The 14042-nt window shown below is 33.9% G+C and overlaps 1 protein-coding gene across 1 annotated transcript; it reads right to left on the bottom strand.

Moving 5' to 3' along the window:
• Positions 1–8359: 8359 nt before the first annotated feature.
• LOC106764858 (acetyl-coenzyme A carboxylase carboxyl transferase subunit alpha, chloroplastic) lies at positions 8360–14042 on the bottom strand. Its single transcript, XM_014649282.2, has 12 exons — positions 13750–14042; positions 13030–13384; positions 12814–12888; positions 12011–12118; positions 11729–11889; positions 11493–11607; positions 11257–11411; positions 10633–10684; positions 10449–10517; positions 10137–10214; positions 8960–10049; positions 8360–8662 (listed from the first exon to the last, which is right to left on the bottom strand). Exons 2-11 carry the CDS (start codon positions 13345–13347, stop codon positions 8961–8963), a joined length of 2220 nt encoding a protein of 739 aa, XP_014504768.1. The 5' UTR covers positions 13348–13384; positions 13750–14042; the 3' UTR covers positions 8360–8662; position 8960.

The raw sequence follows: 14042 nt of genomic DNA, 5'->3' as shown, positions 1-14042 counted from the left end.
TACTTAAGGGGCTTCTTAAAATAGGGCTTTTTCAATAGTGGGTTAGGGCTGGTCTTGGGGCCATGGGTTAAATTGACACCTCTAGTTTAGGGTGTATATAGTTGGGTAATTCTGTTTAAGCATTTCTTAGGTGCTTTTAAATTCTGTTGCAAGCTTCTCTTCATTCCTTGATGAATTCATTCAATTTTTAGCTTCATTTCCTTATATTTGAATTGTCAAGAGTAGACTTAGCTTTAGATTTAGGCAGAGGTAGTTCTACCATTAATTTTTTGCAGCTTTAGTTCATTTCAATTAAGCAATTTTTGCATAGGATGAGTAGCAAGTCAGTTTTAACAATTCTTTAACCCTTGAGAGATTTTGGGCCAGTTTTTGTCTTTCTTGTGTGATACATACATGTTTAGCTTTCATTCTGATTTTGCATTGATTCTTTGTTGATGTGCTTACTCTTGGTATACTTTAAATATGATCTAGGCATTCTTCATTTTCAGCCATGGCCAATTTAGCCTACCCATTCCATTTTCTTACCATTGCACCTTGTTTTGAGCTTTAGCCTCTTTTCTTGTTTCCATCCATTTCAAGCCACTTCCCCCATCCATTAATCAACCTTAGAGAGTTGTGAGATTTAGGGAGAAGCCTGGAACTTGGTGATTGCATGAAAAAGAGTGAGGCCAGAGGTGAAAAAAAGAAAAGAAAAATGATCTGCAAAAATCTGGTTGAATTGAAAAGAATGAACAGGTCTGAAAGAAAAAAAAAATTGAGAAAAATAGCAAAGGAAGTGAAAGAAAAGACCTGAAATGAATGTTAGAGAAAGAAAAATAGACTGGCCAAAGATTAAAAGTTAGACCTTGCACTGAGTTCTAGGTTTATTCCTTTTCTTCACATTTTCTACTTCATTTTTTGCTCTGTTTTTTTTTTTTTCAGTTTCCATTTCTTTTTTATTTTTCATTCCATTCTATGAACATTACAAGCAAATAAAGACCTAGTGATTTAGAGAAAACCTTGAGTCAAGCACTGACATCTAGAGTCTTTTCAAAGTTGTGAATGGCAGTTAGCATGTCATGAATGAGTGAAACAGGATAACCTAAACAGTTGAGTGATTGAGTGCATACACTACATCCTGTGAGGTTGAAACTTACTGCTACTCTTCCATATGTTGTCTTTGCTGATTTTGAGTGGATTAAACTGTTTTTCATTTGCTGGAATTGCTGAAGCTTAAGTTTGAAGTTAGGAATACTTTTGTGCAGTTTTGATTGAAGTAAATAACTATGAATTCGTGTGTTTTGGCAGGTATGAGATAGCTGAAATAGAATTTAGAAGCTTCCTAGTTGGTCTTTAGTTTTTCCTTTATAAATTGAGTCTTTGCTTTTGCTTTTTCTTTTTAGTTTTTCCCTGCCTAGGAGGGTAGTTCCTTAAGTGTGGAGGTGTGATAACACTCTAAATTTTCATATTTTTCTAGCTTTAGAAGTTTTTCTTAGCTCCTCTTTGTTCTTAATTTTTTAGAATTAGATTAGTTTTAGGTTTTTCTATTAAATTTTAGATTTTGTAAAATTTTAGTTAAAAATAGCTTTTTAGGTGTAATTTTTAGTTTTTGTTAATAAATAGAAAATTAATATGTTTTTAGAATTTCTTTCAATTGATTTTTTGTTTTCTTTCTTTCATTTTAAAGTTTTTCTCTTTATTGTAAAAATAGGGCCACTGCAATGCTGCTGCATTTCAAGATTGGGCTGTTGTTGCTTTTGAGAGATTGAGCTGGCAATTTTGTGGCGCTACACTTTGCATGGGTTGGTTCCAACTAAAAGGAACGGTGTCGTTTTGGAGAGGCTGAAGTTGTTGCCTCAGGGGGTTATTCTGCACAGGCACATCATTCTGGCAAAAAGAGAAAATTGGATCACCCTTGAGTTAGGGTTTGTGCGTGCGATTTCGAGAAAGAAGAAGGAGCTCCTTGTTGCCACTTACTCAGATTGATGTTGACAGACCGATGCACGTGTAGAGAAGATCAGATTAGCAAAGAGGAAGGAGTTGATCGAAGGGTTGAGAAAATGTGAAACGAAGAGACTCGCAAGGAGGAGCATTGGATCATGTTGAGCGAAGCGTCGAAGGTTCTCCATCCCTTCTTCCCTTTTTCTTTCTCTACTCTGTTTATGGACCCTATAAAAAGGTATGTAAATAGAATTTTAGTGGGAATCGTGAGAGGGTGACAGACTCTGCGAACGATTGTATGTGGTGGAGGGTGACAGACTCCACCCGAGAGACTTTGAGAGCGTGCTTAGGGTTTCTCGTTTTCTTCTGATTTCATGTTCTTAGTTTTAGGTTTATTGCTTTGTGTAGAGTAGATTCTGGTTCTTGGACTTGTGATCGAGGCTCACGGTGGTGACAGCCCGTGGAGGTCTTGATCGTGCTCGGAGACTTTACTTTGTATTTTTACTTTTCTACATTAGTTCTATTTTATTTCATTCCAATTCTGATTTTGATTTACATTCTATGCAGTCTTTTACGTTTCTATTGTTTTAATTGTGACTTTAGATTGTTGAATGTTTTAAATACTGTTAATTAGAGTTTGTTTTGAGTTTTAAAGCTTTGATCAATTGATTTGCTTACATGACACGCTTTCTGATTAATATTTTTTTTGTGTTTAGATTTTCATTACAGTTTTATTTTCATTCATTCTGGTTCTCTGCTTGGCATTACATTTTTGTTCATTTTTCGATGCATTTTTTTGGTTGAATTGCATTGAATGTAGATAAGCATTGTTCATTCGATTTTGTTAGGTAATTGAGTTAGTTTAGGTACTTGTTCTGGTATTAGGTGCTAGTTCTATTCCTTTTGATTCAATTTTTGAGATTTGTACAGTTAATATTATAGATTTTGATTTCTGGAAATTTTGATTTGTATGGATAATTTCTTCTTGAATCTAGTAGACTAGGATTGATAGTTTTCCTTCTTTTTACTATTAGCTTAGGTACATCATACTAGTTTTAGTTTTAGATTCTGTATCTGTTTTAGGTAGTTTAAATTTCTATTTTTCTTTTATTTTATTTTCCTTACATTTTATTTTCTTTTCTTTTTAAAACATATTTCTTTTCTTATTCATTTTCTTTCAAATTTCTTTATTTTCATTTCATTTCTTTCCCCACCTTGTATGTTAGTTAGTAATAATTAGAAAATAAAAGCAAGAATTAACCAAACATTTTAAACTTAATTCAATGAGTCCTTAGATTGATACTTGGTTGACCCCTATACTTCATTAGTGGGGAAACTGAGTTTGTTCTGATTTTAGGCGACAAAAATCAGTTTCAACAAATGGCGTCGTTGTCGGGGACTTTGGCGACTTAAGTTTAGATTGTAGAGTTAGCCTTGTAGGTTTCTGTTTTTCTTTTTCTTTGTGTTTAGTTTTTGCTTTTCTATTTTACCATTAGTATTTGCAGTTTTAATTTGTACATAGTTGTTATTCTTCATGTTATTTTCTTGTAGTTTTTTTTAGTATAAATTTCTGAATAGTGACCCTGAGCGTTTGCTCCTGTAGTTTGATTGCTGAAAGTGCATGAACAGGGCCAACCACATCCCTCTCTATACATTGGATCATTGGCAGAACCAGGAAAGGGATCAAGAAGGAAAGAATCCAGAGTCGATTTGAAAGCACTGGATCAGTCTTGGAAGTGTCAGATTCATCAGAAACTGAGGAGATGGCTACTGGACCAAGGGAAAGAACATTGAAGGAGTTGGCCAATCAAGACATTGGGTACCAGTCCCTGTGCATTAGAGATTGCATTCAGCTGCATCTCATGGACTCTTCTACTACTGCCACTTCTTGTGTAGGTGTGCTGATAGTTTTCAGTCATGTTTGCAATTAAACTCCTTGCTGCAGAAGGTGTCTTGTCCATGAGAGTGCCTCCGCTTGTTGCATCTATCATGTTTCTTTCTTGAGGCAGCAACCCTTCATAAAAGTACTGCAGCAGCAACTGTTCATTGATCTGGTGTTTGGGGCAGGTGGAACATAGTCTATTAAAGCGCTCCGAATACTCAAACAGGTTCTCTCCAGGCAGCTGCCTAATGCCACTGTTCTAGATGCTGGGAAAAATCTTTCCAGGAATTTTCTCTTCATATCTCCCCAGTTGGTTATAGGTATATGCTATGAAAACAGCCACTCCTTGGCAGCACCTTGCAGGGAAAATGGGAAGGCTTTCATTTTAACAATCTCCTCAGGTACGTCTAGTGGTCTCATGGTTGAGCAAATCACAGTGAACTCCATTATATGCTTGTGAGGATAGTGAACTCCATTATATGCTTGTGAGGATCCTCCCCTGCTGACCCGTGAAATTTGGGAAGTAGTTGGATGAATCTAGACCTTAAATCAAAGGTGGGAGCTCCTTGGACGTGAGGTACTTGAATGCACAGGGGCTGATACCCAATGTCTTGATTGGCCAACTCCTTCAATGTTCTTTCCCTTGGTCCAGTAGCCATCTCCTCAGTTTCGGATGAATCTGACACTTCCAAGACTGATCCAGTGCTTTTAGATCTACTCTGGATTCTTTCCTTCTTGATCCCTTTCCTGGTTCTGCCAATCTCTGGATCCAATGTATAGAGAGGGTTGTGGTTGGCCCTGGTCATGCACTTTCAGCACTCAAACTGCAAGAGAACTAGTTATTTCACATATTCATATATCACACGCACATCCTTTCACATATTCATATATCACACACACATCCTGTTCTCAGCTCTGGGTCACTATTCAGAAATTTATACTTAAAAAAACTACAAGAAAATAACATGAAGAATAGCAACTATGTAAAAATTAAAACTGTAGATACTAATGGTAAAATAGAAAAGCAAAAACTAAACACAAAGAAAAAGAAAAACAGAAACCTACAAGGTTAACTCTACAATCTAAACTTAAGTCGCCAAAGTCCCCGGCAACGACGCCATTTGTTGAAACTGATTTTTGTCGCCTAAAATCAGAACAAACTCAGTTTCCCCACTAATGAAGTATAGGGGTCAACCAAGGATCAATCCAAGGACTCATTGAAATTAAGTTTAAAATGTTTGGTTAATTCTTGCTTTTATTTTCTAATTATTACTAACTAACATACAAGGTGGGGAAAGAAATGAAATGAAAATAAAGAAATTTGAAAAGAAAATGAATAAGAAAAGAAATCTGTTTTAAAAAGAAAAGAAAAAAATGTAAGGAAAATAAAATAAAAGAAAAATAGAAATTTAAACTACCTAAAACAGATACAGAATCAAAAACTAAAACTAGTATGATGTACCTAAGCTAATAGTAAACAAAAGCAAAACTATCAAAAACTAGATTCAAGAAAAAATCATCCATACAAATCAAAATTTCCAGAAATCAAAATCTATAATATTAACTGTACAAATTGAATCAAAAGGAATAGAACTAGCACCTAATATCAGAACCAATACCTAAACTAACTCAATTGCCTAACAAAATCGAATGAACAATGCTTATCTACATTCAACGCAATTCAACCAAAAAAATGCATCCAAGAATGAATAAAAATGTAATGCCAAGCAGAGAACCAGAATGAATGAAAATAAAACTGTAATGAAAATCTAAACACAAAAAAAATATCAATCAGAAAGTGTGTCATGTAAGCAAATCAATTGATCAAAGCTTTAAAACTCAAAACAAACTCTAATTAACAGTATTTAAAACATTCAACAATCTAAAGTCACCATTAAAACAATAGAAACATAAAAGACTGCATAGAATGTAAATCAGAATCAGAATTGGAATGAAACAAAATAGAAATAGTTTACTATACGTCAACTAAATGGTCCTGAGTTTCAAATTCTTTTGAAGATATGGGTTGAGAATATTGAATTGATGAAAAGGATTAAGGAATTGAATCAGAGGTTTGACAGAGTGGAAGCTAATTTTGCTAAAAGATCAAAACAACAACCAATTATAGAATCACATCACGCTGATATGTCTACCGATGGATATACAAATTTTACTAAAGGTGTTGTTGAATTTGTTAATGCTGAAGCAGCAGAGTCAACTACTTCAGGTGTAGACTTTTGCTCACAAGATGAGATTATAAGGATTATTGATGATCCTATTAACCATCCTAATGCACCTGAGGATGTTGAGTTAAAGCCACATGCTCCACACATCAAGTTTGTTTATGTGAAAAATAAAAGTAGAATTTCAGTGGTGATATTTTTTGACTTAGTTGTAGAACAAAAAGAAAGGTTGCCAGAACAAGAAACCATGTTAGATTTAAATTCATTTGATATCATTGTTGATAAAAATTTAAAGATGCATGCATGTTGGGCATTGACCCTAGGGTATGTCTCACAAGCTCGCCATTTTGAAGGAAGCTTGACCATTTGCTTGAAAGAATCGCCGGCTAGGAGAGGAAAGACGACGGGTCTCGAAGGTCGAGGTAAGAAAATTAGAAAAGGTTATCAGGGAAGTAAGGTACACCACATGGCTTGCAAATGTGGTGATAGTAAAAACAATCAAGCAGTTAGTGGAGGCTTTACACGAACTTCATTGACTTGAACAAAGTCTACCGAAAGATCGTTTATCCCCTCCTAACATTGACGGATTGATTGAGGGTACATCTGGTCATCAAATCCTTAACTTTTTGGAGGCCTACTTTGAGTACAATTAGATATCCATGTACCATCTTAATAAGGATAAAATCATCTCCAAACAGATGAACTACTGTTATAAAGTTATGTCGTTCGGTCTATAAAACGTTGAACAACCTACTAGCACTTTATGAATAAATTTTTTTATCAACAGATAAAAGATGTTGCATGAAAAATTATATAGATGACATGAATATAAGATCTCATTCAGCCAGAAACACATGAACCATTCTTCTATTCCTATAAATTTTGTCTCATTGTTATTTTTATACACTTGATATTTAAATATATTTTTCTTCTATTCCAATAATTTGTCTATAATTAGATAACAAAAGACTTATTTTTTGTCTTTAATAATTTGTGAAATTATTTTTGTTTAGACCTTAACAAAAAAGACAATGTCATAAACGTATGAAGACCATTTTTTTTTATATAATATTTATATTATATTTTATAGGAGATGTGTTGTGATCATATTAATATTTGTCTTGTCGCTTCTTAATTTTAACATAATTAGATTTGATGTGAATAATTCTTGGCATCTTTGATGAGGTTATTGATTAAATAGGACGATTTGGCTTTTCTTTTTATGAGGTGAACATGATTAATAATCACATGCATAGTAACATAAAAGTGAATTATCAATTCCGCATTAAAAAAATTCGAAATTTATATTGATTGTACTTTTTCTATTCTAGTTTTTCCTTTTTAATTATTTTTTTCATATTATAATTTTGAATGTTTGCTGAAAATTTTAGGTACTTTAAATTCTTATAAATATGTACTATTATTTAAAAGCTTGCAATTTTATATGATATTTTTTTATATAAAATTTTAAAAATGAAATTAAAATATCTCAAAAAAACTAAAAAATATTCATTATGAAGTGTTTTAAGAAAAAAAATTTATAACTCATTACATTTTTACATTATTCCTAAAAATTCACAAAAACTTACTTTATATCAAAATATTACTTTTAAAATATCATTCCAATAACTTTAATTTATATTCGCAGCGACTTTTAAAAATCATTCAAAGTTAAAGAAAAACACTAAAGAATATAGCTGGAAGACTAAATAGAATTTTTTTCTGTCCCAATATTTGAACTTTATTTCCAATGTATTTCTATTACTTTCTTAAAATTTCCAACGTAGTTTCAATTTTAATTAAAATAAGTAGATATGATTTCTTTCAAAAAAATTTTTTTTTCTTCAATGTTCTTGATCCTTCAATTTCCAGCCTTTTTTTTTTTTCTTGAAACACATTTTCCCCTCCTTCAAGTGTAATTAATTATGATACATTGGGGATAAAGAATCAAATTGTTATGTAATGAAACTGTAAAACTTTTTTTCACAATCACAAAATAAAATTGACTTTTATAATAAGTATTTTAAGAAATACTATTATAAACTTTTTTGCTTGCATGTTGTGTAGTAATACTGTGGCTTGGTACAAAACTCTTCACAATTTGTTAGGGTTAAATTAATTAATTCCAGAATTTGCTTCCTTAAGTATTTGCTAGGATACGTTAAGGATTTGCATTCCCAATGCCCAAAAGCTCATCTAGAAAGTAGGGATCATTCTTGAAAAAGAAAATACATTACAGCACCACACTTCGTATTGTTTAATTGGTTCTTTAAACTAAAGCAATTTATACAATGTTTATCTAAGACTATTTAAGCTGAAATCTAACATTTTAAATGATTAAGAAAATAGCAAAATGAACAAGAAAAGGAAAAAATAAGAAAAAACACAAAACGTCATTCTAAATTTAACTGCAACATTCTGACTCAAACAAATACAAAATGGTTTCAATTTTATTCCCCTGCTGGTCTTCTATTGGAAGATTATAGAAAAATATTAGCCACCACTAACATGGTATCTCCTTTAAATTACCAAAACTGTTTCTAAGAAACATGGCCTTGATGCTAAATGATACACAACCAGCTGATAGTACCGTATCAAGATAGATTACTCACACTGGTGTAGTTTCCACTATTTCATTCATTCACTTGTTGCAGCCAGCACCATATGAGCTGCATTTCTGCAGTTTGTTAAAAAAGGTGCAAACTTTCAGTTTCTAATGAAGTATAAGAAAAAACAGTGTACATATAAATCCAACCTAATTTTTTCACTGCAATAACTTTTAAACCAAAATCACATAAATCCATCTTAGAAGTTAAAACTACCCTTTTCTTTCTGCATGTCAAGATGTAGGTTTCAACTTAGGACCAACAAGAACAACTTTCTACAGCAAAATGCTATGATAAAACCCTCCCTACAATGTTTTAATGATTCAGAAAACGAACTGAGACTATTTGTGTAGATTAGATGAACTCACATTAAGAAATGGTAGAGTTTGCACCAACTTTCTCTCTCGCCTCCTCACCGGTGACCCTGTCTGCAGCTGAATCAAGACTTCCATTAGACAGCAGAGCTTCAAACTCTTCTTTTAAGCCAGACGAGTCAATGAACTCTGCAAGGTTCCGCCTAATTTGTTGCACCAAAGCATCAATTCTATTCACTGATTCAGAACTTGGTGACTTTCCAGCCTTGGCAACCTCCGATTTCAGTAGTTGCATCTTGCTCTTAATATCTTCCGATGAGTTAACCAAACTATCAATTTGCTTCACTATTTCTTCTTTTAGTTCTTCTGTACCTGGGTCGGTGGCCTTATCTTGTTTTACAGCAACATCTAAGCCCATCGACTTCAGAGCAGTAACCATCTGTGAGTCTACCTCTTTCTTAAAGTCAGTGATTTTCTTCTTCAACTCCTCATCCAAATCACTTCCTGAGGATGCACCAACACTTCTAATTTCATCCTTTAATGCTTCAAACTCTTTCTTTAATTTCGGATTACTCAAGACTTGACCAAGTGTCGTCTTCAACTCTTGCTTAAATGTGTCAGTGTCCTTGCTTACACCTGACAACTGCTTTGCTTCAGATAATTCATTGAAATACTTAAGATATTTCTGCAGCCTACCATGATTAGGATATGCACGCAATTTCTTTTCAAACTCCACCCTTAGCTTATATACCTTATCCTTCAGCGATGGATCAAGACTTTCATAATCTGCATTTGCTGCTGAGACTTCCTCCTGTAGTTGCATCAACCTCTCTGTCAAGCCTGCAGCTTTAATTGCCTCAGTGTATTCTTGATTGATCTCCTTCTCCAGTTGCTTTAACATCTCATCTAAATCTAGTTTTGGAGGAATGGGAGAAGATTCCTTAGCTTCCAAAATTTGTTTCTTCAGTTTCTGAACCTCAGCTTGCAGTTCAGCATCGGGCATCTTAGTAATTGAAAGATCCTTCTTCCTCATGTTGACTTTTCTCTTAGGATCTATAGGAACACCTTCCTGGAACCCACCGATCTTTCTAAACTTAAGCATGCGATGTTTTATAAGCTCGTCAGTGTCCATCTTGGTAAGTTCCTGCATAATGGACAAGGAAAACATCTGAAGTTAACACAAAATTACACATCTGTTTTTCAATAGAATACTTGCTGCCTTAAAACTTACGTCCATGGTGTCATTGATTGCTTTCTTTATCTGTTGAGATGTCCACTCTGGATTTGCATGTGCACCACCAAGCGGCTCCTATTGAAAAGAAACAATGAATCTCTATTTAGATCTATTCTCAAGAGAACACTGTTATCAATCTTCGTAATGTTAAATGCTCTATATTTTCATATTTAAACCTGGAGTACATAAAAATCTGCCTGAGTACTTAAAAATACTCTATATATTCATATTTAAACCATTAAGATGATAAACTCCATGTACATGAACAAGATTTAAGGGAGAGAAAAGGCATAATCAATAGCTTCTTACAGGTATAATACCATCTGCAACTTGTAATTTGCACAATTCAGGTGCTGTAATCCTCAGCTTCTCAGCAGCCTGCATAGGACAATAAAAATAAAATAGTTGAATTTAAAAAAACAATATATATATATATATATATATATATACACATTATGGATTGAAAAAGTCAAAGTACTGGCGTCATAAATACCTTTGGAGCAGCTTTGGCACTCTTCCACAAGATTGCTGCACATGCTTCTGGACTATATCATGTAATAAATAAAGGTCAAACCAGCAGAAAAGAACAGTAACACCTTTTCAATTAGTAAAATGATTCATGACAGCACAAGTAGTCAACCATATCACACACATGGACATACATAATAGTAAATCAAACAAGAACTCATTGTGAGAAACGAAGAAAACAACAATATAGACCATCATTAGAACATATTTTAATTGTCAAAATTAAAAGAAAAATGCCATGACTTTTCTAGGTGGTCATGTGACTACAAACTTCTATTCCTGATCATCCATTATGGTTGTATGACCTAAATTTATAGTTTTCATTTCTCATAATAAAGAGAGTTCTCTCTTAATAGTAAATTTGAAAATACAGATTCTGTTGTTTTTCTGAATTCTTAAAGTGAGAGAGAAAATTTATATGATACAACCATGAAGCTTGCTGCAAGCTTCTCTGATGTGGGACTAAACTCAACAATATGTAACATAATTGAAATGCAACATGCACAGGTGAGGGGCTAAAAGCATGTAATTGAAATAATTATTACAACATTATAAATTTGGCAGACAGCAAAGTAAAAAAATAAATCACCTTGCAACATAAAAAACAGCATTTTCAAGCATCAGTAGTTTATTAGCACATCCAATCGCAAGGGCACCACCTGAACCACCTTCTCCAATAACTATAGATATAACTGGAACCTTCAGACCAAACATGGATCTCAAATTGTGAGCAATTGCTTCACCCTGCAAGATGAAAACTAACAAATTGATTAACCTTGTAACAAAAGAAAGCCAAAGAATCTTAGAGCCTAACTCACAACATACTTGTCCTAGTTCCTCTGATTTAAGGTCAGCGTAAGCACCAGGTGTGTCAATGAATGTAACTATGGGGAACCCATGATGATCTGCATATTCCATCAAACGAAGAGCCTTCCTGTAACTGTTTGTTTCAATTGGAAGTTTACCATCAGTGCGCAGATAAAATCAATGTAAATTAGAGTTCAGATCTTATCTTAAATCTAGTAATTTGTTGTATCAACTAGAGTTCCTAGTGGACATACCCATGAGGAGTTGGCATCCCAAAGTTACGCTGAATATTTTCTTTAGTATTTCTACCCTTTTGGTGACCAATGAACATGTATCTTCTACCATCTATCAACCCTATACCAGTAACAATAGCTGGATCATCATAACCTGCCCGATCACCATGGATTTCCATAAACTGAAACATGAAGACACATGGGAATTCAGTTAAAGTGGATCATTCACAAGACCAATTAAGAATGAAGAAAATGAAATAACTAGAATATTGAAGTTAAAAACAAAAGTAATACTTAGAACACCTTTTCAGTTATGTTAAAGATGTGATCAAGAAAAGTTGGCCTGTTAGGATGTCGTGCGATGTTGACCCGCTGTATAGGAGTCAGATGCGTATAGAGATCCTTTAAAGCCTGAAAATAATGTGAGTGGTGAAAAGATGAGACTTTTTCCAATTTTACAGTTTTAATTGCAATCATTGGGAAGAAAAACAGAATATATATATATATATATATATATATATATATATATATATATATATATATATATATATTTGAATCTTGAATAAAGAAACTCCGAATAATTGTATAACAAAAGAATAACATAAAACAGGTAAAGAACAAGTGCAATGCAAACAAGTCAATAACACTCACACCAACATAATATAACAACAGAACAATATTATTTAGCCGAAGATACCCAAACAGTTGCTTAAATATAAACAGAAGTATCATCTGGCAAAATAGAAGCAAAATATATACATATAACCAGTTGCAGAAACACCTGAATCTGCATTTCATAAACAAAGACTTATTATAAGCAACTATGAAATTACAGAGAATAAGAATTTTTCTCAGGGATTACCAACAGGAATGACAATAAGGTTAAACTAGTTTCTTTATGACAAAAAAATCAGCGTGGATTAAAATTTAAAAAAATGGTATATATTCAATCATGCAAGTAGCAATCAGAGAGCAGCATCGATGCAGTATTCTCATGAGAACTCTTGGTTTAAGTATGAGACTGAGCCCACAATCATAATCATCAACAATTTTCACAGTAATTCCATTTTCTTAAGAACAAAACGTATTTGTTATGACGGGCAAACCTGCTGGTACTTAGTCTCCAATAATTGAATCTGATCAGTGAAGTCCAGACCAGTTTCGTCTGCCATCTTTTGTACCTGTTTCCACCCATAAAATGCATTCCTATTAGCCATTCTCATTCAGCACAACCTCCATGAATCTGACAATCACTACAAAATAACTCTAAGCAAACAAAGCACTCAGCAACACAGACACAAACAGATTAAATTAGAAGTTACATCAAAGATCTTCTTTTGCAGATCAACAAGAGGCTTTTCAAAATCCAAAGTGGCAGGCTTTGGCTTTTCCTTGAGTGGCTTGAAACGGGAAAGGTGGGTCAGCACCCCACCTTTCACATTGGGATCAGGATTAGCGGGCCAAGGATAGTCATGCTTCTTCACCTTCCTCAGCTTGGCAGCAACACTAAAATCCCTACTCTTTACAACCAATCTTCCCTTGCCCAAGCTTCTCAAAGGAACACCACTGAAACCGCTCGTTGAACTTCTCAAAAGGTCCGAAGCAGAAGCACCAGCGAGAGACGCAGAAGAAGCAGCCATTTCACCCTTCAAACTCGATCCCCCAAATCCGAAAAATCTGAAAAAGTAGCAATAATACGATAAACTCAGAATAAGATCATAAAAACCAACACTCGACGCGAGGAAAGAACGAGACAAAATCAACAAGACCCAGAAAGGAAATTCGAAAAAAGAGTGAAAAAAGACAAAAGTTTTATCTGGATCCAAAGAAAAGAAAAACAAATCTTGTCATGAACCCATTTGAGTTACTCAACTAAGCTCCATTTTTACAAAATCCAAACAACATTGAGCAAGAGTTTCAAGTCCCCACAATCAACAGAAACCACAATCATTCATTCACAAAGCATTTAATAAGCTCCTGGAATTGAGGAAAGCAACACTACTTTGTAGGAGAAAAAGAAGGAAGTTTTCTAGGAAAATTACCAGGGAGAGATTGAAGATCCAGAAAAAGAGGAAGAAGAGAAAGTCCAATCTAATGGTAAGTAAGAGAATGCTATATAATTAAAGGGTGTGTTTGAGTGGAAGAGCTTCGTTGAGATCGCCAAAGAAAGAGAGGAAAATAGAGAAGAGAAAATGAGTAGTTGTTGTTGGTTTGTTGAGGGAGTGAAAGGCAAAGGAAGAGATTGGGGTTTTGTTGTTCAAAGAAGGAAAAGGCCAAACACCTAAGTGAAGGAGGCGATACTTCTTATGCTCAATGACTGTCACAACTCACAATA

The sequence above is a fragment of the Vigna radiata genome, chromosome 6 (assembly GCF_000741045.1).
Source record: "Vigna radiata var. radiata cultivar VC1973A chromosome 6, Vradiata_ver6, whole genome shotgun sequence".
NCBI lineage: Eukaryota > Viridiplantae > Streptophyta > Magnoliopsida > Fabales > Fabaceae > Vigna > Vigna radiata.
The sequence above is the reverse complement of the archived record's forward strand: the minus strand, read 5'-3'. Positions and strand labels throughout refer to the sequence as shown.

Bases quoted from the DNA above. Each gene is read 5' to 3' on its own strand.
- LOC106764858 (XM_014649282.2), bottom strand. From the start codon at position 13,347: ATGGCTGCTTCTTCTGCGTCTCTCGCTGGTGCTTCTGCTTCGGACCTT. The intron at 11,608-11,728 runs GTATGTCCACTA...TGAAACAAACAG, and splicing joins GGGATGCCAACTCCTCATGG to TTACAGGAAGGCTCTTCGTT. The intron at 10,518-10,632 runs GTATTTATGACG...TGTCCTATGCAG, and splicing joins GTGCCAAAGCTGCTCCAAAG to GCTGCTGAGAAGCTGAGGAT.